Raw genomic sequence first — 26628 nt, forward strand, 5'->3', positions numbered from 1 at the left:
ACAGAAAAACAGTTGCTTTTGCTGGAGTAACTTACAACAGATTTATATCAGCTGATTATAAAGTTAGCATCAAGCCCTTGTAGTCATTGGACAATTGGGCTTACTTTAGAGCTTTGAGGCTCACACTCAAAGGCCCAGACTTTGAAGCTGGTCCATCATGCGAATGAAAGTACATGTACATGTGAGCATGACATTCTCCAAGCACTCAGAAAAGGTAATGCTTGTACATATCATAAATCACCATGATACCCAGATGATGTATAAAAAATAAATAAATAAAAAACATGAAGGATTTTATAATCTGATGCCCTTATAACTCTTCATCCCATCACTTTGATATATTGTTACAGTCCATGAATGTTATATCGTCGCTGGGGTGACAAAACCTCGTATCTCAAAATTGTCAAATGTTCAGTAGAGCGAAAAAACATGGCGGCCAAAGCACTATAGTGAATGGGAAACCCTTCTCTTTGACATGTCATGGTGGCTTCATTTTTGGAGTGAGACAGTTAGGATTTGGCCAAGACATCATTTGACCCATTATTTGACCATTAAGCTAAAAAAAAAATTTTTTGACATTTTTGAGATACGAGGTCTTGTCACCCCAGTGACGATATGCTCATCATATACTTTAATCTCCATCATCCATCTGTCTATTCATCTTTCTATCTACTTACCCATACATCTACAGTACCTATCCATTTATCTATCAAACCTACTACTGTATAAGTGGATATTTTCGCGCGACTAATTTTAGTAAGAAGAGTTTCGCGTGTTTTTAATTCCGCGGAATCAAGACATCACGCACAGGAACATATGGCAAGCAAAAATATTCGTGTGCTTTTATTTTCGTGCTAGTTTGTTGATGCGCGAAATGCGCGAAAATTTCAACACCGCGAAAATTTCCACTTTTACATACCTGCCAACATTTCAAGATGAAATATCTTACTCGTGGATTGCAAAAATCTTATTTCATATGCAAACTGAAGTTAAAAATCTTACTTTCGGTCAAATCTTCAGAAAAAACACATGAAAGGCATATCTAAATATTTTTTAAAAATCTGATTTCTCTGACAGAAAATCTGATTCTGCTATTTTTAACGTAAAAAATCTTACTGAATCTGATAAAATCTTACTAGTTGGCAAGTATGCTTTTACAGTATCTAATTAACTAATCAACAACAACAAATAAAGAAATAAAAAAATAACAGAGCCATTTTGTCATGAAGGTGGGGCTACTTTTCTTTTCCCTAAAAGGGTTCGATGGTTAAATGGACCCAAAGGGGCTGCTCACCCATGATGAGTCCCGAGCGTGATGCAGGGGAGAGGGTCAGGTAAGGGAGCCAGATGGGGAGGTCAAGGGTCAGCTGGTAGAGGCGCCCGATGGAGTCCCAGTCCCTGAGGAACTGTTTAACCACAGAGTGGGCACCAAGCACCTTGTAGAAGAGGTACACCAGACGGGTGGAGCCTGTAGAATGAAACCAACCACCACACAGAAATAGATCCACGGCAGTCCTTATTAAAGTTCAAGTTTACCATTGGGAGCATTGTTTAAAAAAATTTCAAGATATCACATTTGATGCACATGTGTACGTCTGTTGTATCACAAGACATCTTCCCACATAAGAATTTTGCAATAAAACCTAAAATATAAGGAAATATCACTATTTTTCTCAATAAACCATAACTGAAGACGGTTTAGTCTGGAAACATTTTAATTTTAACCACTGTTCACATTTTGTACATTTAATAATACTTAACATTGATTATACTATTTGAAATCTTTACATTGGTCGTTTGTATCCCTAACTCACATTTTAGAACTATTTTAAAACACTAATGGTGGATTTTCATTTCATCTGCAAATGGTAAATTATGCCTTTAAAATGGTGAAGTACTATTAAACACAGAGACAGGAGTAACATAGGGACAAGGGAACACCTATCTTCACTGCAGAGATACTATCAACATTTTGTTAAAGGTACTGTTTACCATTGGGAGCAGTGAGCATTGGGAAAAGTTTGAGATGTCACACTTGATGCATCTGTGTAGGTCATTTTGTATCACAAAACATCCTACCATATAAGAATTTCACAATAAAGCCTAAAATGTGAGGAGATAACACTACTTTTTTTCAATAAACCATAACTGCATACAGTTTTGTCTATAAACATTTTTATTATAACTATTGTATACATTTTGTGCATTTAACAATACCGGTACTAAACACTGATTATAATAATTCAAATATTTACATTGGTTGTTTCTATCCCTCACTCACATTTTAGAACTATTTTGAAGCACTAAAGCTGGGTTTTTGTTTCATCTGCAAATGGTAAATAATGCCTTTGATCTTGTTCTGATGTCCTGAGGGTTACTCACACAATCATCTTTTTCATAAAGCCACAACACTCCCTTCATAGATGCTACGTCTCCCAGCTGGACAACCTTTTTATCATATTTACTTTGTCTGAGAAAAAATATTGTCACCAAGGGGGAGTGGCAAGTGGGCATGTTTCGATTCCTGCTTACATCACTCTGTTTTTCCATAATTACTCAAAAAAAAAAAAAGCTGCATAGTCATGACTGAAAGTGTTCCCTACGCTCATCGTTTGAATTTTGATGCAATAGTCAAGATTCTGTCAGTCATTTCACCATATGATGCAATATTTGGTACCCTGGGGTACCAAATGAAAATTCGCCATTTTGTTGAATTAATTTTTTTTTTTTTTCAGCGCTGTACCCTGGCTTACCAAAAAATGTGTCAAATATTTTTTAGTATTATTTTAGTATCATTATGCACAAAAATGTTTTCTCATTTGTGATTATGCAACAATTAATGTAATATGTATGCAACTAATAATTATTTTCTGCTCTGAACCTTTTTCTTTCGCATTTCATCTCTTATTATCAACCATTCGCGCACGCGTAGAAGATTGTAAAGATGGCAGCCCACATGATCAAATTTTGAAGAAATACAGTTGATTTTGGGGTGAATTTTCTGGGCTTTCGGTGATTTTTTTTTTTTTTTTTAAAATAAAAGTCACAGTAGATGATGTTTACAAAACGGTGTGGTGTTAGAAATTACTTCGAAAAACACCTATGGTGCTAGTTCATTGCGACGACTTTGCCGTATCCGAATTCGGAATCGGCGTATCTGAATTCGGATACGCATTATAAATAATGGGCATGAGATGGCGCTATACAACGCGGTACCCCGGGTTACAACGGTACCCCGGTGTACGGCGTGCCGAATCATATCACATACCAAATGAGAGGTAAACATCTCTTTAAATTGACACATCACTCTCTCCATCTTATACATGCAGGTGCATGTACGTGATTAGCGTCCAATGGGCTTTCACTGTTATCAATATATTTTTTATCTTCTTTTAAATAAGAAAAAAATATATGAATAAACAGTGAGCTAAAACATATTTCTTTTTCTTCCCAAAGATGAAACATGTATATAAAAGGCATTTATCGTGGATTACAAGTAAAATTGGCAACCTTTCTGACATTGCACATCAGTTGATTTTTCCAATAACTAACTCTCACCTTGCTCCTTTGCAGCACAGCTGTGTACAGGACAGTTTGCAAACACAAGCTGAGGGAAACGAGGAGAGAGAAAAAGCATTCATGTTACCATCTGATCTAGTTTAAAGGGATTGTATAGTTTTGGTTGAGACCTAATTTCATGTTTCTAACATTCTTTGGTGAGATGAGAAACCTCTTTAATATGAAATATGAAAGAGCATGTAATTCTATGAGGAATTCAACATTTATTTGATGAAAATTGGTTTTGAAATTGCTGAGATATCCAAAAAGAGCAAATCTAATAAAGTGTGGGACCCACACTTTATTACGACCCCTTTGTTTCACTTTGTTTTGTGATGTTACAGTCATTCCAAACCCGATTTTCATCAAAAAAACTTTGAATTCCTCTTAAAATGGTATGCTCTGTACTATATCATAAGTGTTTTCTTGGTATCTCACAAAAAGTTAAAAGCCCAATTCTCATCTCCACCAATACTGTACCATCCCTTTAACCAATGAAGTGTCAACCATTCGCCTTGATTAAGAAGTATTGGCCACATTTTAGACACCACCTTATTTCAAGAACACATAGCCTACAACTCTTGGTATTGGCTAAACCTGTATTCTGGGATCACACATACAAATTTACCATAAGAAATAAATATAATTGGTTTTGCCTTGCACCCCCCCCCCCCCCCACACACACACACACACACATGTAACATTATGCATGACAAACTCAACCTTTGACTTGGGTGGAACAGTGCCATAATTTGTTATTGCTAAATGGCTGGAGGAAGTGCTCTTTAAATTGCACGATTCCATAAGTGTGCCATGCAGCATACACTTATGTATGTGTAGTCCATCGAAAACTATAATGTAATATTATTGCTTTCGTCTGTTTGAAATGCATTCAGCTCATTTAACATAAATGACAGCATGTATATCACGTTCAATGCAATCAACGATACTGAAACTCCTATCCACTATTAACATTGTTGCATTATATTGCTGTGAGCAACGAAAGTATAACATTGAATAAATGTATACAATTGTGACCATGCATCACAAAACCAACAATCTAAATCTCACACAGAGTTTACAGGAGGGCTCAAAATAGGTAAAATGGGTTAACCAAGTCAATCATGAGTTTTCATCTTTTCTGAAAGAACAATTCTTCTTCTACATTATTTCAAAGTTTCAGATCATAAAACGAATGGTTAGCTGTGTTTTTAGCAGTTTTTCTAGAACACTCCATTTGTAGAACAGTGTATAGGTATGTCTTAGAGGCCCCTTTTCATTTCTTAAAAATCTGTTACACACTCTTTGCCTTCAACTCTACTATTTAAAAGATGGTGCTACTGCTTTGAAAGTTGTTATTAGTGATGGACAGAATGTGTGAACAGAGCATACAGAACAGAACATTTCAGCTTAATCTGATTATTCTTCTCCCTTACAGCATGGCACATTCAAATGTTCAGCCAGTAGGTGCATCATATGTAGTATACACATCCATGACAGTGACTCTTTCACCAGCAACTCTACCGGCCTTTCTCACCACACCAAGGTCAACATCACTTGTACTACCACTAATGTCGTGCATCTCATCACTTGCAGAGTTTGTAGGATCCAGTATGTTGGGGAAACCAAGACAACACTCAAAAGACGCTTCTATGGACACAGATCTACCATCAACACAGCCAAGCTCGATACTCCAGTGGGCCACCATTTCAATCTTCCCAATCCCTCCATCACTGATATTAGTCTACAGCGCATTGAATCTTTAGGCACTTGTCAAGACACAGTCCACACCAGCAGAGAGAAGCTCTGGATGAAACAACTTCACACAATCCAACCCCATGGCCTCAATATCCAGGAAATGACTAACCATCCTTTATTCTATATGGTTTTTATTTTTTATCTAATTTTATTTTTTGTTCTTTCTTTGCCCTCTTTCCCATTGCAGACCCTTTTATTCCCGATTGATTCCTTCCTCTTGTCAGAGTCTCTTTTATACAGCCCTTTTTACTTTGATATGGTTGATAACTTGCATTTTTTTGTTGCCTCCTCTTGGTGCACCTCATCAGGGCTCACTGCTTGCTAAGCCCCCCCCCCCCCCCCCCCCCCGTGCTGTTGCTATTTAACTCTTTTCCTTTCTTTATCCCTCTCTCTGTTGTTCCGTATCTTGTGTGATGTTGCCTCCCTTTTCATCCTTATCCTTCAAAGGTTGCCCCCCACCCCCCCCCCCCCCCCCATGGTCCTTGGGATCATCACTGACCCTCCTCTGCCTTTTGTCTATCCACCCTCCTGCTCTAATCCCACTCCCTTTACCTGTTGGGCTCCTGGCCCATGACCTCCTACCCTCCCCTTTTGTTTTCTTTGTTCTGTGTCCCTAGCCCATCCCTGACTGTTCTTGCTGTGTGAAGTCCTTATTATGTGATTGCTTTCCCTGCCTATTTGTCATTTTGCCTCTGACAAAGATTCTGCTAGGATCGAAAGCTCAAGCCCCTTTTGACTCCATAATCTCATAATCCCTTCATTTTTGGTCTGTGGTGTTTCACATCCTGTTTTTTGTCCCATTCATTGCACAGCTAGCAAGGTTTGGAAAGATGAAGCGCTTGAATGGACACTATACTTCGAAGCCTCTTTTCTCATTACACTTTTTTTCCAGAGTGTGTGCATTCTTTCTGATATTTAGATAGGTTAGGAGATTCCATTTGAATTGAGTTATACATCAGTACACATTTTTTTTTTTCAGAGTGTGCCTTCTTTCTGATATTTAGGTACATGTAGGTTAGGAGATTCCATTTGAGTTGAGTTATACATAATTTTAAAGCTTAAAGTCTGCTCTTTAAGAATCTGCCCTTAAAGGGAAGATAAACCCCAAGAGCAATGTGGATTGAGTGAAAGCAGCAACATTAGTAGAACACATCAGTGAAAGTTTGAAGAAAATCGGACAATCGATGCAAAAGTTATGAATTTTTGAAGTTTTGGTGTTGGAACCGCTGGACGAGGAGACTACTAGAGGTTATGACGTATGAGTGGACAACAATACCAAGAAAATATAAAGAAAATTCTACAAAAATCCATTTTTCACGAAAATTACAAATTCCATCAACTTGATATTGACATATGTTAGGGGTAGCAATTATTCCCCCTGCTTTCTGAAAGAGGTTGGTCCATTGCTCTTTCATAATTCTAGAAAAGTGAATTTCTGTTGAATTTCCTTTATATTTTCTTTGTATTGTTGTCCACTCATACGTCATATCCTCTAGTAGTCTCCTCATCCAGCGGTTTCAACACCAAAACTTTAAAAATTCATAACTTTTGCATCGATTGTCCGATTTTCCTCAAACTTTCACTGATGTGTTCTACTAATGTTGCTGCTTTCACTCAATCCACATTGCTTTTTGGGTTTACCTTCCCTTTAACTAAAAATCCATGTCTGGTGACTTTTTACCACTTTTGTGATGCAGGATCACAATTATTCTCATTTTTTTTTTTTTTTTTTTTTAAATTAACAGTAACTTTCATCACTGCATCTCCACCTGAATTTTACTCCATGTCCCTTTAGACAAATTGCTAGTGAATGTTAATCTTTACAAGCCAGAGCTGGCACTGGGTTTCCTGCCACACTTGTCCCTCACAAATCTATGAGGACTGACACTAACCTGCACCTGCCACATGCCGTGCTGGTTGCGGTGGAGACGGATGGAGCACTCCAGCAGGGCCATCTGCAGCGCCTGGCTGGTCTCCGCCGAGACCTTGTTGCACGGGGGCAGGGAGCAGAGCCTGACCACCAGCCCCACCCCCTCCCCCTCCACCTGCACCCCCTGGTGGGCCAGGCCGTTCTGCGACAGCTGCAAAGACAGAAGAGATCAACTGGCCAATTGACGGACGGATGGGAGCCGAAAGACTTATACATATAAGTGTACATACACACGGCCACAGCACTTCTTAAGACATAGAGTTCACACGAAATAACCAGTTTGTATGAAGTCAGTGCTTTCATCAAACACTGAAGCCCTAGACTGGCCCATCAACTTTGTGGACACAAACTATGAGCAATGCATAGGAGTAAAGTCTGTTGCAAAGGCTGTTACTTCTTTGTCATTATTCCCTTGCATAAATACTGTTAGAAAAAAAAAAGTAACAAAATTGTACTGCATGATCTAGGCTTCATTGTGATGTGACATAACAAATAATTATCCATTTTATGTTTCTTTTGTGTGCGTGAGCTTATTTTTTTCAAACTCCAGCCTAAACTGTCACTCAGAAAATTGCAAGTCTGATGCATTCAGTTTTATCAATGTAGGGGTTTATAAAATCCAGCCTGTATAATGTGAAATTAGAAAATGTTTTACTTGATCTCAGACATACCAAAGATAAAATGAACTATAACATAGGCTGCTACAGTGATGTTTTAATGGCCGAGAGTAAGCAACACTGTGACATGTGTACGGCACAGGGATATACTGACCTCTTCGCAGAGTTTGACAAAAGGTATTCGAATGTTGCACAGAGAAACCACATGCGACAGGGTGTAGTTGAAGAACTCGCAGTGAGTCGACGGCTTCTTCTTCTTTATTCCCGGGAATGACGAATGCAGCTGTCCAATGTAACAAAAGAAGCAACCATTACACTGCATGCTCTCACATACTTTCGAGTGATTTTTTTTTAGCACATCACATGATTTTGGATAAGACCAACTCAAAGGTACTGACCAGTTCACCTGTGCTCTCGTTGGCATGACGCAGCCAAACTATGTGACACATCAAGCGATGGAGAGGAGGTCCTGCAATGGTCATCCATGAATCAACGATCTCCATTAACCTATTTAAGCCATAAAATCTGAAGCAAACTTTCTCTTCAAAGTGCTTTCACAATAACTACTTAGCGTAATATTTGGGGGAATATGACCCCCTCAAAAGTTTTAAAATATCATTCACACCTGTACAAATGTCCAAACATCTCTTCAGTGGGGCATAAGATTATATATGATAATACCCTTTTCCACATAGCAGCACAATTACATGTCTTTTTTATTTTTTCAGGCAAGTAGTACAAGCAGCAGTCCTATAATGATTCTGGAAATTAAATCCTGAATATTACTGACCACATACACAAATTTTGCACCCACAACCACTGCACAAAGCCAACTCAGACCAAGACATTATGTAATAGTTACAAACTCAGCATTACTCAAGACATAAAACAACAAACTACATTCAATTTGACTGGCAAATAGCACTACAAAGATAAGTTGCAAATACGGTGCCAAGCAGAAAGGATTATGAAAATTTGTGAGTTCTAAATTTCAAGTATACACTGGGTGCAAGTCTTTAACCAACATCAAGCTGCAAAACATTATACAAACAAAATAAAACTCGATGATCACAAAATTGCAAGAATAAAAAAGCCAAAACATTTTGGAAGTGTTGATGGACAAGCAGCAGTGGATATTGGATGACGAGCATCAGGCAGGACCACAGCTCCACTGACTTATTTTAGTTCAAGATACTGCTTACATGAACACACGAACATGCTCTTTTAATATATCATCATCTTTCTGCCGATTTCAATTTTGTACCCTGCAATCTGTGCCGTTCATGTTTTCCATTAAATTACTGCAGCCGTACGTACCTTCCGCTTCTTTTCCTCGTCTGCGTCAAGGTCTGGGGAAGATAATAGTTTAAGAAGTAAGTAGAAATAATAACCTCTGTTTTGACGACAAGCAGCTTTGAGCAAAAACATGACTATTTCCCTCATCATACTGGTGCTTTAACAGCCACACAAACACACAAATATGAGATAATATTTCAAAACATATGAAAGAAGTTACACTGTATCTTGGGGCACAGCATATTGGCAACATGTTAATAGCCTTAAAAGGAAAAGGTACCCTATCCCCAAATAATGAAAGGCAAATATTGTCCCTTGGCAGGTGAAATGGCTCTTTCTGAAAGTACAAAATGACAGACTGCAGCACTTCTCTAAAATACACATGTACACCAATATCAAGTCAAAACAAAATGTGTATATTTAATTGTCATTCAATATCCCTACATCGCCACATCGCATATCGACCTACACCACTACCTTCAACAACTACAACAGATTGCAGAATGTTGCACAACTTTTTCGGTCATTCAGCATCAAGTGGTACCTATGCAAGAAATCAATTACAGAGCTTTATTCATCTAGGATACTGGTATTCAAAGTGGTATTGAGAAGGACGTATGTCAAGCACAGAGAGGACCTACTTTCAATCCTCGTGTCCGGTCCCCGCAGGATGGCCGAGTGGTCCAGGTCGATGAAGGTGTCAGGACTGAGGTACCGCTCGGCCGTCTCAGGGGTCTCCTTCTGGCTGGTCGGGGTGGAGCCCCCCTGGGGCGTGGACTGACCCTCGCTGAAGGGCACAGGGGTGCAGTGGAGGAGATGGTAGCGACATTGGAAGCCCCCTTGCACCTTGCCCATAGCAAAGCTAACCACCTTTATAGAAATGAGTTCAAGAATGTAGCCAATCAGAAGCACTGAAATGAGTCACATTTGCACTTTTTATTTTCTTACTAGCATGCACAGGAGTTTGTAAGACAAAATTAGTCTCCACTACTTGGTCGCGGCTAAGGAGACATCACTTAAAGACATTGTGGAGATGTCTCCGCAACCAGCTGGAGACTGGAAAGAATCTCTAAAAAAAATCAAACATGTTCAATTCTCCTGCGACTCCCCCGAGACCACATCAGCTTCCAGGAGAAGTTTCAAGGAGACGTTGTGGAGACATCATGGAGATGTCTCCACAACCAATCCATAAACAGTAAGACTTGAGTCCCCACCAGGTTGTGAGATACCCACTGTAATCCCTGTATCATGTATCATCAAACATACTCCAGGAAAAATTAAAAAAGAAGTCCATCCACATTCCCATGTGATTTCGTGGTCATGTTACACTCACCATGTAGTACTGAGGGTGCTGCGTCAGTCGCAGGTAGACGCAGTTGGGCTGCAGTCGCTTTATTGGGTGGTCCGGGGACATGGGCAACAGAGGGAGCTCTTTCATGAACGTCACTGGGAGCGTGCTGATCGAGTAGCGGCAGTGGCCGAGGAACAGCATAATCCTACATGGAGGCCACAGTGATGGGTACATCTTAATCACCATGGCACATTTCAAAGCTTGACATTGAACTACAATCAGCAACCACGACTAGCAACAAAATGATACACAAATCATAGAGGAGTGTGGAAAAGTATTTTCATTAATTTTAATTTCTTCATTGTGCATTTCTTGATTTCATCCCGACTCGGTAAAACAGTGACATGAATAACATCTTAAAGAGATTCCTTTTTTTTTTTTAATCCTTCATCTTAGCTGGACCTAAGCTTGAATTTCACTGAAACTATGCTTCAGCACTAGAAAAAAAAAAAGAAAAGGGGGGGGGGGGGGGCTTGGACAAAGGATTTGGGAAGTGTCACATATAGAAGTTGGTACAAACAGTAGCAATGAAAATGTTATCATAAAGTAAACATGTACATTAAGAACTGGGCACAAGGAAAGCCTCTCTGAGTGCATATATAGACCCATTAATAACTATTTCATCAGCTGAGAATGAAAAGAGCATTAAGCTGCCATTAAAGCCATAGTGTTTGAGACAAATAAATGCCCTTCTCATTCTCAACCAACGATTTGCATTGAAAAGGACCATGTCCACTCCATACCTGAGCTTGGTGACGAGTGGCTCCAACTTGCTCCGGTCCTGATTCAGACTCTGCTCTATCTCTTCCATGAGAGAGGGCTCTGTTGAGAAGATGAGTGGATTCCACATCACAACTTGCTTGACAATAGTTGGAAAAATACCTCACGTCAGTGCTAACAAGTATCAGAGCAAAACATGGCCAGAAAGTGGCTCTACTTCAATATGCATCAAATAGAAAAGTTGTCTGTGGTTTAAAACTGCGCAGTTCTGGTAGCTATGCCTTTCTGTTGGTAAGTTGGATCTATTTTCCACAGAGTGCAAATCCCTATGAGAACAACAAAGTGTTTGTCAGTTTTACACAAGCTGACTTTCAACATACAAGTGTGTAATGTGTTCAAGGAATGAAAAGTATTAATCATTAGCTGCTTAGAGTAACTTACTCTGGACTCATTTCATGAAGGGGTTCATAATCATTTGAAGGTACAATATTTGCAGTCACCAAAGCATCATCAAGAGACTAACTGATCTGAGGTGTTTCAGCTGTCACTTTGATAACTGCAGTAATTGCTCCTTTTCTACAAATGATCACAAACCCCTTTCATGCACAACTGGTCTCTGATGACTAAAGAATTACAATGATAATAATGTCTTCTTTATTCAGGGTAGCCTCTTTCGTAATGCTACTGTTCTACAAAAGGGCCCTGCCATTATCACTGCCCTAACATTGCCAGGTACCCATTTATACACCTGGGTCGAGAGGGTCATAGTGGGTAAAAACATCTTGGAAGTCAAGAGTCTTATCCACCATGCCACAATGCCCCCATTTTTTCTTCAATCACAAATATTTTGACCCTGAAATGCAACATGCTCACAATATACAGCACATAATGATGCCAATTACAGTGCCGAACTACAAAGACAAGTAGTGCTATAGTAGCCAGCTAGGGCAAGATTCTTACCACAGTGAGCTGTGCTTGGGTTGTAGAATCCAGTCTGCATGTCGACCGAGACAATCAGCTGTTCATCATCACTACATGGCTTCACTATGGGAATCTTGAGCAGAGGTGGAGTTCCCGACACTTGGCCTGATATCAAACAACAGAGAGAAAAGCAAGAAGATTCAACATACATTTGCAGTTTTGCAAATTCATCTTACACAATCAAACTGAGAAGCTTTTAGCTTTAGTTTGTCATATCACTGAGCATAATATTCATCCGTGTTCCAGTGGACCGATTACAGCATATTTCTTGTTGTACAGACTATACTGAACACTTTGTCAAATTGGAAATCAATTCTTGAAGTCACAAGGCATTGTTTACCTTATGTTTTACTCATTAAAAAGCTTCTATCTAAACATTACTGCACTTACATATCCCCAAAAGAAGAATAGATAATTTGCTAGGCTCTCTACAAATTTTGCTCATTTCTCTAGCATACACTCAATCTCTGTGGCTTGGAATATTTCATACATTAGCACACTTCAGACAGAACTGTCCAGAGAGGCTGTGTTTCAATTGAAATTCCCACTGGTGTAATTGGAATTCAAACTTGCACAGGGGAACAAAAGCTTCTGAGGCACATTATTTTCTTTCTGTATGTATACACACTTACATTTGTACCCAGGCAGATCTTTTTCAAGCTGTCCCTGAAGCTCCTGCACAAAACAGACAAACAGAAAATGACATGAGTTTGGTGTTTCGTTTCCTTTAATTCCAAACTATTCAAGTGAAAATCCACTCCATTAATGAATGAGCTTTGAAAAACAGAACAAAATCGTGATGAACAAAATCATGATGATGTCACACCCTCAGACTTTTTCATTTAATTACACACAAGTCCCCACACATATCTTTTTCTGACATACATTCAATAAAGACCTTTCATCCCTCACATCAAATAGTTCCAAAGCTAACAGGATTTGGCAAATGATGACGTAAAGGGAAGGGAATTCTATGGTAATTACTGCACTATCGACAAAACAAATGATTTAATCATATTTTCATGACAGCATAATTATACAAACCAAGGAAGAGTTGTGTTTCCCCCTTGTCTGATATGCAAATGGATTGGGATCAACATCACTATTTCTTTTTATTCATTTTTAGTCTGAGTTCCATCAAAACTTCACCATTCTGTTTGTTTGACCTCATTCTTCTCGTTAAAGTCAACTTGACTGCAGGGCAGAGTTTACTCTTTTAATAGTAGCAGCTGAGACACTTGAAACTTCTCTACATATTCCGCATACTGTCGAATCAAATGATTCCTATTCAAATTTCTAAACAGTCTACATTACATCCATATCTATCCTAATTTGGCAACACTTTTCACTAAATATCTTGTACTTCCATCTCTTTTACCACAAGTACTTTACAATACTGGAGGTAAAAAAACCAAACAAAAGTCCCTTAGATGGCCATCAGTGACCAGTCTTTCATCAGGAACATTGCTTGAGTCTTTAGCACCCTTGCCAGGACACTCACCATGAGTTTCATTCTTGAACGAACCAAGACAGTCTCAACAAGGAGCCTTTCCACAGCAAGATGATCACACTGTGAACAGAAGCAAGAAAAGAAAGCATATACCACGGTCCTTGGGAGCATTCAGTTTGATAGATTCACAGCTGAATGTACCCAGCTCATACAGTTTGATAGTTTTACCGCTTTAATGTACATGGCTGAAAGAAAGCAAACATAACAGCTGGTCATACAGTGTACAATAAACAACACATTTGGGATCTAAGAGTTTTTGCCATCTGCTTGCAAAACCAACGCAACAGTTGATTAAACACCTAAAACGGTTTGGGGTCACCCAAATGAGACCATATTTGCAGCCTTTGAGGGTATTTACATGAGTGCAATTACCCAAATACTTGGCTGAATATTTCGCCTCTTGAAGCTACTCAAAAATTCCCCGAACTGCAGACACAGATATGCATAGGTGGGACTAAGTTACTAATCAATCGGGGCATAATGCAACTGAACTCTGTGTTGTTGTTGCTGTTGTTTTATATACACATGGTGATAGTGGGTGAGATACTTGTGGGCTGGGAACACTGTGTAATCAGAAAAATGGATAGGCCAGAACATGAAAGCCCCTCTATTATGACATTCATCTTACCCTGATGGCCTGGTTGACCTGCTTGGCGTCCACCAATTCCAGAGGGGGGTCGTGCAAAACCTGGAGCGGCTTGGCCACATCATCATCGTCTATCGTCACGGAGAGTTTGTAGAACTCTGGCTGCTTGGACGTATGCAGACTCTGGGATCTTAGAAAGGGAAGTTTGGAGAAAGAAGAGACAGATTACAAAGCCACTTGCAATGATAATAATCGAGAACAGAATGTGATGGTTTTGAAAGTATTTCCAGTTCCCATGGGATAGAACGTACAGAACGGAAATTCACAAAGCAGAGTAAATCTGTTCATTCACCCTTTGTTATTCATATTACTGTAATCATGTACACCAATGTCTTCTGCTCAAAATTCATAATTAATGGGCCACGGTTTAACAGACCACTGGCAAATATCTTTACTCCTCCATGAAGCCAGCATTTAACCCATCATGATGGTATTCCTTGCTTCTTGCACGCACGTTTTGTTTAATCCTCCTTTTATGCTTTCAAACTTCAGCTTTACATAAGCAGGATATCTCCTTCAGAAAAATGCTATCCTGTAAATTGAAAAAGTTGACTCAAAATTATATATTTTCAGACCCATCACAAACTTGCCCCACAAGACTTTTTGTGAAGTTTGTGACATATCAGACAGAGCAACATAAGAGGGTACAATTGTATCTTCCTCTGGGATATTTCGTCAACACCACCATCACATTCATCAGCACTATCACCAACACCACCACCACCACCATCAATACCACCAACACTACCACTACCACTACCACAGCCATCAACAACACTACCACTCACACCAACACCACAAGCATCACTACCACTACCAACATCACCACCACTACCACTAACACTACTAAAACCACTATAACTACCACTACCACTTGTGCATCCTTTTTAAAACTTCATCTGCCCCCTATCACCCAACTCTTAAAAGTCTTACCTCCAATATGAGATGACCAGTTTTTCTCCAGCCGTGTATTTGTCGATCATCACATGCTCCCCCCACCTCTCAGTGATCAGACGCTGCACCTGTGACAAAAACAGGACAAAACTTGTGTCAACACTAACAAAAGAATGCTGTTTCCATGACACTGTGGACATTCACACTACATAGCTAAATACATAAATTCAAAAGGTATTGAATTCAACAGGACCATTTTTGTGGCCCTTAACCCTAACTTGCCTGGGGGGGGGGGGCCATAATGGCCCCAACCTCGATGAATTCCGCGACCATTCCGGCGCGCAAATTTTTTTGACCGCGCCGTTCACTGACTTTTTAATTTCAAGTCTCGCGCAACTTTTGAGACCAAATTTGTCGCGCCCGGGCATACCGTTCCGAAGCCACGCCCCTTCAAAAAACTTTCGACAACCCAAAAATTGCTCAAAAACATGATTTTGTGTACAAAGTCAATACAAATTGAGTTTTTTCAATTAATTCATATAAAGATTCATATTTCTAATTTTAAAGGCTGAAATCAATTTATTTTAGTATAATTATGCTTCAAAAAATGTGTGTGAAAAATTCTGCTAAAAAACAACAAAAACAAAAGTTCGAAAAAACAGAGAAGTACATAAAGAATTGATAAAACAATAAAAAACATAAGAAATTAATTTTGATACTGAAATTTTTTTACGCACAAATGTTCGGAATGTCACTAGGAATATTTACACCAAAAATTAGCATTCCATAAGCTTTTATAAGCCAATTACAGACGAAAATGAGGTTTTTTGCACATATTTGCATAATTAATTGATTTAAGATAGAAAATGCAAATTTTTTGAAAATTTAAGTTAACAGTCTTGTAGATTACATCCGGCTTTATGTTCATGCAAAATTTTGCGGCGATCGCGCAATCAGCGGCCGAGATCTGAAGGGGGGGCCATAATGCCCCCCCCCCCCCAGGAATTCAAGCTCGCTAAATAGCCCAGGTACATTGTAAGTTAGGGTTAAAATGTCAAAAACATACAAACATATGCTTAATCTAAACAATGGCTGCATCAATTTCCATGCAACACACTCAGAGCCAACACTTCTCCATCAAATGTTGACTCTTAAGTCAAAATAGATGTTACAAAATCGTGAATACTTAAGATAGCACATACATCTCACACCAGTTTTGTTTGCTATTCTAAAATTCTTTTCTTTTTCTCACCTGTGAATACAACACTTCCAGCTGCAAAGACTGACAAAATGTATCTGAGAGTGTTTAGTTAAGGTAAAAGTTATGATTACAATATGTGACCCCGCATCACAAAATCAACAAAAAATTGCCAGACTTGAATTTTTAGTTAGGTGCTGATTCTGAAAGAGCATACTTTAAAGGGGAAGGCTAGTAACTGATCAGTGGGAATCAGTGGAAATGCTGGGAGATGATTGTTCCAATCCTTATGGGATTCATTCAAGAGTTCATTGTATATCTATTGTTGTGTGAAAATGATTTGCTTCAGAACGGTCTCATATTCAAGTAATGTGCAGGTTAATGCTCCGTCACTGACCAGGGACGCTAACCTGGAAGCATTAAACTGCACATTACTTGAATATCAGACCATTCTGAAGCAAATCATTTTCACACAACAATAGATATACAATGAACTCTTGAATAAATCCCATAAGGATTGGAACAATCATCTCCCAGCATTTCCACTGATTCCCACTGATCAGTTACTAGCCTTCCCCTTTAAGCTTGAAAATGATGTATTTCCTAATTCACATGGATTCTACTAACCTAACTAAATATTGGAAAGAAAGCACACACTCTGGAAAAGTGTGCACTGAGAAAGAAAAGAGGCTGTCAAGTATAGGGTCTATGCAAGTGCTTAATCTTACCAAGCCATGCCCTGTGCCATGAATGGGACAAAAAACAGGATGATGTCAAATTCCACAGCAACAACAATGAAGAGATTATCAGATTAAGCTGAAATCAAGCCTGCTCTATTGACACATTCAGACTTCAGAGCAGGAGCACCATCCTTTTGAAAGCTATTGGAGTTGAAAGTGAAGAGTGCGTGAAGGGTTTTTAAGAAATGAAAAGGGGCCTTTGAGACAAACCTAATGCACCATTTTACAAAAAAAGTGTACCATAAAAATTGCTAAAAACACTATTTCCCATTCAATTTGTCAACTCAAGCTGAAGAATAATGTAGAAGAACTGCTCTTTCAGAAAATATAAAAAAAAAAACCCTCAAGATTGACCAAGGTGACCCATTTTACCTATTTTGAATCCTCACATAAAATCAGCGTGTGCAACTTTTTGTTGGTTTGGTGATGCACGGTCACATATGTCTCCCATCATGGAAACAAATATCAGGATGGAACTTGTACTGAGACTACACCTGCATTAGTATGTAGCTACATCACTGCCCCGTATGGAAGTATTCCCTTTTGAGAGCTGTAACTATGAATCATGCACACTCCTATATGATGGCATAACACACCACTGTCATCATAGCACAGGGGTGTGACGGGACTTGCAGGGGGAAAAAAAAAAAATCTGAATAGATATGAAACTTATGAAAGAGAGTCTGATCTGAAATGCATTAATCTGTGAACATTTCAATGCATTTGAATTGCAAAAATGTGTGGAAAGTGGATTTTTGGACAGAGTACGAAAATCTGAAATCAGATGAAACTCTGAATCCTCACTTCCCTTATAATACTGCAGAGGTGTCAATAAGAGGCTACCACAGAACGTCCTACGCTGTAGCAAACATGTCTAAAATATTAAAGATGGATGTCGGTAAGTGAACAACAATGACAAAAGCATCATGACTCTTGAAAAAGGATACGCAGCACATTGTACATGTCCACAAGAGGTTTGTTGTCTCCAAAGAGCCTGGACTGAACAAGCTGGTGGATGTAGTTCACCTGCAAGATAACAGCAAAAAATGGAAGAAAAAAAATAAGTTGTATCCGTAAGTCCCAACCCCTCATTCTCTCATACTGCATACAATCAACCATATCAACAGCAGCTATTTGCCTTCAGTAGCCACCAGTTTTGCACAGCTACTATAATTTTCCCTGGAAAAATTATGTGTACCAAACTCTTTTTCTTACTCATGGGTCAACCGCATCATTAACTGAGAGAAAAAGGAAACTATACACAAAATACATTTGACATGATCAACATTAACATCATGAATATGACATCATCAACTCACTAACTGCTTCTTCATACTGACTGCTCAGGAACTGTCCATGAAATTAGTGACACTTCATAATTTCATATATTCCTTCATTCTTATTCAATTTTGATCGAATGTTCAATGTTGTGCTTACAAAATTTTACTATTTCTTTTAAGGCTAACTCTTAACACGTCCAGAATTCACCTTCAACAGACATGGTAACAAATGTAACCCAAAAATTCTCAGCATTTCTCCTGCTGTAATTATGTTACTTCTCATTCAGATAAGCCAAATTCTTCAATGCAATGGCAGGTGTCGGTCAAATCATGTAAACTGTTCTAATTAATACAACCACACGCAATACCATCATCATATCGCATCTGTAGATAGTATTATACACGAGTACAGCTCCAAAGAAATAAATCATTTTATTGTAAGTCAGCAAAAAATATAAATGTAGAAAATATGAATAAAATAAAGGTCATTACCTGAAGTGGGTGAACAAGACTCTTGCCATCTGTCAATTTGGAATGCAACAGAGAAATAAACTGAAGTTAGACACATTCACAAAGTTGTTGTTGTTGTTGTTTTTGTAGCAAAACAGTATTTTAAACATTGACATACAATGCCATACAGTCCACTGATATATTTCCCCCTCCCCGACCTTGGCCATTCTTTTCTTTTTTGTGACATTGGGCATGAATATGTGATATATTTACGCAATTGTATCCCCCGCCACATTTTTGCAAAATTAGGGGCTTAAAATCTGTGTGAGGTGTGAAAGATAGAAGTCGAAAATTTTCAGCATGAAATCTTTTAGCATTCCAAAATTATTGCGAAAAATGAGAAGTATTTTGCAAACTGTCTGAAATGAATTTATCCCTGCAATATTTAGCATGGACAAGTATTTTTTTTTTTCTTCTTCTTCTTTTTATCACATATGCATTCTCCTGCAAGGAGGGTCTACAAATCTATCCACCCCTCGTTCACACTCACCTCCAGTCTCCGGATCTTGGACCAAGATTTCAATGTTGAGAAGCCTCCATGGAATGGTGCGATTATCTTCCATCAGGGTTAACGTCACCTGGTCAGGGAAATATTTGATGTTTAATATTACACCTGTACTGATAATAATGGTCGTAACATTTACAGTTAACAGGTTATTTACCACATTCAAATCAGATGAGATGGGACATACAAACTATGAAATTGTGTCAGAATAATATCCATGCTTAATAAAAAAGACTGCCCCCCCACGGAAGAAAGCAGTAACTGCATAGCTGCTGAGCTGAGATAAATGCGATTTTGTGTTTTTTGCAGATTCTTTAAAAACACAGAAACATTCAAAAATAATTTTGTGGTATGATTATGCACCATACCTAGTTGTCTAACAATACCTAGGAAAAAATGATGTTTCCGTTATTTTTTAAATGTTATTTAGGAAAATGCAGTTACTGCGGTGGCTCACCCTTGATTCTGGGTAGTTTCCCCACGGAAAAAAGCAGTAACTGCAGACGGCCAGGAGTCTGCTGTTTTCCCCATGGAAAAAAGCAGTAACTGCACATGTCACATGACCATAGGAGGAGAATTGTTACCACCACCAGGTTATAAAGTTCTTCTACTTTCTGGTTAGTCTAGATCTATAAGATCTAGGACCTATCGCTAGACCTAGACTAGGTCTTGTAGATTGAATGGCATTCTGTGTAAAAATAAGGTAGACACCTATGTACCCTAATTGAACTTTGGAGTGCCCGGCCTGGCCCCTGACACATGACCCTGGACTAGACAATAAAGTCAAGTCTCTTCGTCTTAGATCCTAGTCGACCTCTGACGTTACACTTAAGCTAGACTACAGATCTATGCCCAATGTTAGTGCTAGACCTAGATCTATTACGTTAGATTAGGCCTAGACATTTTGTCTACACTAAACAGTTAACAATAGATTAGAATCTAGATCTACTCTGTAACTTTAGATCTGGTAGACCTATTTTAAACTTTAGGGCCTACATCTAACATTTAACTAACGTTAGTGCATTAATACTAGTGCTCATCTCCCTTCAATATATTTTCAGCTCACCTAGATTTTCTGGTTCTGGCCAAAGCCATGGCTACCATGACTTTTCCTCTGCAATTCATGATAGATTTACAGGCATGCCTGGACCGCAGAAACTGTGTGACAGTATGGTTAGCACTGGCATGATCACTCAGACTGTACCAGACCTGCAATAGGGCCTACTGTGCATGCAAGTGATGACTGTGATGTGATGCAATGTTTAGCTAGTTACTGTATGCTGCAGAATTTATGCGCATGCAGCTGCTGCACGCGTATTCTGCACTCTGAGCGCGCTGAGTCTGCCAGGTTTGCTAGTCTCCAGAAAGAAGCTTTTTCTACAACTTGTCAGATGATTCCCTGCGGGCAGAGTCAAGTTACTGGTGAAACAATCTTTTTATATCTACTCTCCTAAATTATGGGAGAAACTGCTGTTTACATTGTTAAAAAAAAATAGTAGAAAAAATAAATGGTATTAGGGAAAAAAATATACAGGAAGGACTATATAGAGTCTGAATGATAAAGACTAAATTGTTAGTTACTGCTTTCTTCCGTGGGCTTTGTTAGTTACTGCTTTTTTCCGTGGGGAAACTTGCAAAGTTGAATCAACTGGATGCAGTTACTGCTTTTTGCAAAAGTGAAAAATTGTATTTTTGGTCACTTTCATTTTTCTTTTTGCAAAACTGACCTATTAACATTGGAGAGCATTGGGTAAACTATTCATTTTTGCAAAAAAGTGAACATTCATAAAAATGTCAGTTACTGCTTTTTTCCGTGGGGGGGGCAGAAGACTAGATGAATCATGACATTCAACATCCCACTGTTGGAACAAAATGCCTCTGCACACCAGAACAACATCACATTCGTTGAGGTAATATCTAAAATTTCTCAAGCTGCTGCATAAATGGTGACTTTCTGAATACGACCTCACTTTCAACTCGAAACCAAACAACTGCAGTGCCCTACGTCATCGTTGCTAAACTACCAACAATTAAAGTAACAACATGCAACAATAAACTGTCAAAGCATTAGGTGAGTGGCTCTCCTTTACTGGAAATATGACTGGCAATGCAGGTCATCGTACCTCAAATTCCTGTGGTACTCGGAACTTGACACGTCCGTCCTCTGTGAACACAAAACATAATTGAATTCACATTCAGTTGTCAGTATCAGTTTACAAAATCTTAACTACATATGACTATAAATCACATCTTCTCACATTGTTAGAATGACTCCATATCAAAGTGAACATTGGTTGAAAAGTATCAAGTAGAAAACAACACATCTGAATAGTAGTCATCAAACCTTTGTAATACTGTAAAACGAAGAATGCTTGCGCCATTTTAATTTCGCGAGCGGCAATATTCGCGAAATTAAAATGCACGCATAAGTTCTTGCCTACACAGTATGCACTGGATGCTAGTGGCAAGTCGCGAAAATTTCATGCTGCGAGGAAGGCCATCGGCTCCAATTCGCGAAATTTTCATGCCGCGAATATATCGTGTTTTACAGCAAACCTCTTAATCCTAAAAAGCAGAGAGTATACTCCCTACATTTGTCAAGTTAATTCTGCATTCACTTCCTTTTCTACCACTTTCATTGTCTTCCTCACAGTGGTTTTGTTCTGTATGAGATTTGGGTACATAGATGTTTTTTGCCTTCATACACTAGACAAATGGGACCATCATTTTGACATTTAAGAAATGAAAAATTGCAGCAACAACAACAAATGCAATGAACTAAAGGTATGCTTCCCCAATGAATATATTACAACTGGGTGTGTCACATGCAATTACTTCACATTTATGCTCTGTGATGTTAAGCTGCCAACTCAGTTGTGAAATCAAGGTTAAACAGATCACAGTCACAAAATAGTCAGTCTCTTCTCCATTCAGGGATTTTTCATTTTTTTTGTGTGTTTATATTTAGAATGAAGCTCAATAGCACATATTGTTATGAGTATAATGGTAATAAGTAATTATGACTGTCAAAGAGTTGAATCTTTGCCAACATGCAAGCCTGGAGTTTCAGGGTATTTCTTCTCTTTCTACTGCCAACCTTTGCTACATGGTGTGAGTAAGCCAGGGAATAGTCGTTGTAACAAGCTGACTCACCGATGGTCAAGTTGGCCAGCTGGGGCGGGAGCTCACTGGTGACCAGCCGGTGCTGGATGATCTGGTCGAGGCGGTGGAGGACGGTGGCCTTCTCCGACGTGGTGATCGGGTCCGGCGGGACGATACGCTCCTTGATGCAAGCTGGCATGCGCTTGTACTGCCGCATCGTCAGCACATCCACAGCATGAGGCAGACAAAAGTTGGGCAGCCTACGGATCAGCAGACCAAAGAACAAGACCAGGTCATTCATGTTAGAAAAGATGCTTTGTTTATAAAGCAGAGTCTCAATGTATAGGACATACACATACTACGGACACTGACAAATAAATGACATGCAGAAATATTTTCAGTCAGTTACTATCAGTTGCTGTATATGCCACATTTTTTTGCACGGTTTTTATTTCCGCACAATTTTTATTTTCGCAAATTTCCCTGGGTCAGGTGCTATTAATACACACAATAATTTGAATCCAGATTGCTGTTTGGAGTACACAACAGCAAAAGAAGATGTAGAAGATAAATTCAATTGCCGGGGAGCCATATAAGCCATATATTTGATGAGTCTAACTTTTTTGCAAATTGAGAATTCCCAACAATTTTGCGAGTGGGTAAATTTCCGATCGTGTAGTGTCATCATACACCTTGTTAATGTACTGTGTACTGCGTACGTGTGAATTTCATATTGTCAGGATCAGGGTTAATGTTTCCACACGTTCTTAAATTTGCAAACAGCACTCGACTCGCAAAATTCAGAAAAACAAAAAACCCTGTGAAATGTATGACGCATACAGTACCATTCTGCTTGGCAAAAACTTGTGGCCCGTAAGATTAACCCGTTGAGGACAGGCTGATTTTGCTACAACATGCATTTCCCATTGACACCTGCCCGAGTGTACTGAAAACGAGGAATGTTCGCGTGCATTAATTTCGCGATTTTCGCGAGCGCCAACATTCGCGAAATTAAATTGCACGCGAAAGTTCTTGTCTACACAATAGGCATTGGATGCCAGTGGCAATTCGCAAAAAAATTTCATGCCGCAAGAAAGGCTGTCGGCTCCAATTCGCGAAATTTTCATGTCGCGAATATATCGTGTTTTACAGTACTCAGGACTCGTCTTACACGGGCTAAGAAGGCACGGAGAGAGTAAGAGTTCAACTTACCGTGCGTGAAGGAGGTTCTCTCGTGCCATCCTGGCCAACATGTCCGCTGTGTCTACGAACAGGAGTGACTGCTGGTCCAGGAAGGATGAGATTGCCTGGAGAACAAACCACGTACACACATCCGTACATTCAATAGAACAATATATCAAGTACATTCACTGGAACAATATTTACCCTCTTACCAGATTCCAACGAGTCTGATCTAGGGATGATGAATGATAAATTCCCGGATGATTGCCAATACCATACCAAAAAAAAAAAAAAAAAAAAAAATCATGTGACTCCATCTTTTCTGGACAAAACTAATGACCACAAACAATGAAAGACAACTAGCTTTTTGAGCTCACAAAATGGAGTGAAAATCTATTCGCACAGACTTGGGTCATCGCAAAATAAATCAGATGTGAAGTAACATAAAGGTATATCAATATCCTAAATAAGATCACATTGCAAGGCTTCTACCACAGTCAATATCTACATCAGACTGGTTGAATTGATATTCACAAATATGCTTTCAGCATCTCACATCAAATCAAAACAAGTTCAACATCTATGAAAAATCAAGCCTTTCTCTACAAGATATAAGCAGTGAACTAGCTGGTCTACAGATGTACACACTGTAAATCTCTCCGGTCTCTCAAAAGTTTCAAGCTCGTAAATCTTGACAGCTATTATTACAAGTCTACTCTTACTGTTGCATCAACTCTGGAACTTTTGTACTTTGTACCTGTTTGTATCAGATAAAATGACGTGCCATTGTTTCTTGTGATCATAGTAAACTTTTTAATGAGGAAGCTCTTCCCCTTGGCTTGCCACTATATTCTCACATGATTTCCATACCCAGTAAGATTTCAGTTAAATGGTATGGACCCATAAGTTACTTGACATGCTTTTCATACAGCAACTATGGGTGGTTACTGTTATGTTCAAACACTACACACTTGTGTTCACATACCGCACATTTGTCTACTTTTGCTGCACTCCCCGCCCACTTCACCAAGGCCAGAAGTCTGATGAAGGTCTGCCTGGTGCTCTGTGCAAACTTGACAATCTCAATTTTCCTGGAACAAGAAAAATGATTGGCAGGAAATGGTATCATGTCAGCGACTCTTTCACACTAGAAATGAGAAAGAAACTATGTCTTACAAAACAATTATCAAACCAAAAGATGGAGAAGATAGGGCAGCATTTGGCAAGTTGTTAACTGGGACTGTATTAGACTCATAGCTATTGTCACAAATACAAGATCATATACTCACTTTTCCATGTCCAGTCTCCTAGGTAGTCTGAAAGATAAAGAATATATGGATTTAGTTACACAAACATGTTTTGTCAAAAGGGCAAGGGATTTACCAAATTATACAGCCTTGAGAATCAAATCATTGCACAAAAATGTCTCCCTGCATTTGAACAAGAAATATACTAAAAAAGATTAGACATCTACTGAATGTGCTGTTCAGAGATTACATAGATCACTCTATCTCTATTCCATATTTCTGCTGATTTGTTCAGGTATATGCTATTTTTTCTCTCTGTCTTTGGCAAGCGAGTGGCTAATGCATTTGAAACAGATTACTGTATTAGTGACAATCACAATGGGATTTTTTTTTCTACTTCAGACCTTTATCAAATCATATCCTCTTTTTTTTTTCAGAATGACTGCAAATTCTACCCAATATCTGGCCTTTTTCAAAGACCCTCACGCTATTGTAACAGTGTCCAATCGCAAGTGACATCAACAAAAGCTTAATGCAGCAGCATGAGGATCTTTATAAATCTGTGACAGTGCTTATCATTCATGAGCTTGGAGAAAACTTCATAGTACTTAATAGATCAAATCCTGCTGAATTATTATCAAGTCACTGCACTAATGAAATTGCCAGATTAACCCATTGGCCATCAATGTGAAATGTATCAAATAAGTGTACATACGGTTCTTTAAATAGAGCTCTCCTGATATGTGACACTTACTGCCGATGCTGGTAGCAAAGTGTATTAACTCAAAGGTGCAAGTAAAGAAAATGTGATATTTCCAAAAAGCCCTCTCAATGCAATGGGGCTTGTCTCTCACTGGTAGCGTATACTGTATAAGCTGTCATTTTTCGCGTAAAGATATTTTCGCGAATGCGGAGGTCACAGCCATTTTCGCTAGATGTTGTTTTTGCGAATTGACACCGAGGCTTCATTTAATGCATTATTAACCTAGTGTATGGCAACATTTTTGCGTGTTGGAAATTCGCGAAAATTAAATCCTCGCGAAAACAGCTTATACAGTAACTCAATCTCACGTGACTACCCTTTGCCTGTTTTGCATGCAATTACTACAGTGAGAGTGCCTCTGACAAAAAGCTATCGGTAGCAACTCACAATTCAGCCAAAACAGTCAACTCGTGGTACGTCTTCTGCACTAGGTGCTCCAGCAAAAGACCCAGGGAGATGCTGGCACCATTTCCTCCTGCTCCTCCACCACCTCCTCCAGCTGCTGTTCCACCTGCTGGGCCCTGTTGCACGGCAACCATCTGCTGCATCCCTCCTCCACCCCCTCCACCCCCTCCTCCTCCTCCTCCTACACCTCCTGCTCCTCCTCCTCCTCCCTGCACTGCAGGCATCGCAGCCACAGGGGTGGGGTTCTGTACTCCTGGCATGGGCAACCCTGCTGTACCTGCTGCTGCGCCCTGGGTGGGTATTGTTTGACCGTGCACCACTGCCCCAGGTGTCAATGACATTATTTGTCTACAACAGAAAAAAAGGTATACAGTGGTATAAAGCACAAAAAAATATTCAGACAAATACAAAGAAAAACTATAAACGTAATTGGGA

The 26628-nt window shown here is 39.2% G+C and overlaps 1 protein-coding gene across 1 annotated transcript in view; it reads right to left on the reverse strand.

The window, feature by feature from the left end:
* LOC140244899 (mediator of RNA polymerase II transcription subunit 14-like) overlaps nt 1–26336 on the reverse strand; it is a 44396-nt gene extending 18060 nt beyond the window's left edge. The window contains exons 1-23 of the mRNA XM_072324508.1: nt 26176–26336; nt 25068–25094; nt 24764–24869; nt 23809–23903; nt 22648–22856; nt 21618–21658; nt 19480–19567; nt 18972–19000; nt 18147–18225; nt 16514–16557; nt 15301–15389; nt 14350–14497; nt 13713–13781; nt 12844–12886; nt 12191–12316; nt 11254–11332; nt 10493–10655; nt 9801–10029; nt 9166–9212; nt 8018–8146; nt 7209–7397; nt 3559–3607; nt 1295–1468 (exon numbers count right to left, since the gene is read on the reverse strand). Coding sequence (XP_072180609.1) covers nt 1295–1468; nt 3559–3607; nt 7209–7397; nt 8018–8146; nt 9166–9212; nt 9801–10029; nt 10493–10655; nt 11254–11332; nt 12191–12316; nt 12844–12886; nt 13713–13781; nt 14350–14497; nt 15301–15389; nt 16514–16557; nt 18147–18225; nt 18972–19000; nt 19480–19567; nt 21618–21658; nt 22648–22856; nt 23809–23903; nt 24764–24869; nt 25068–25094; nt 26176–26336 — 2413 coding nt within the window. The remainder of the gene's footprint in view (nt 1–1294; nt 1469–3558; nt 3608–7208; nt 7398–8017; nt 8147–9165; nt 9213–9800; nt 10030–10492; nt 10656–11253; nt 11333–12190; nt 12317–12843; nt 12887–13712; nt 13782–14349; nt 14498–15300; nt 15390–16513; nt 16558–18146; nt 18226–18971; nt 19001–19479; nt 19568–21617; nt 21659–22647; nt 22857–23808; nt 23904–24763; nt 24870–25067; nt 25095–26175) is intronic.
* Between the last annotated feature and the right edge of the window lie 292 nt (nt 26337–26628).

Source organism: Diadema setosum, chromosome 21 (genome assembly GCF_964275005.1).
Source record: "Diadema setosum chromosome 21, eeDiaSeto1, whole genome shotgun sequence".
NCBI lineage: Eukaryota > Metazoa > Echinodermata > Echinoidea > Diadematoida > Diadematidae > Diadema > Diadema setosum.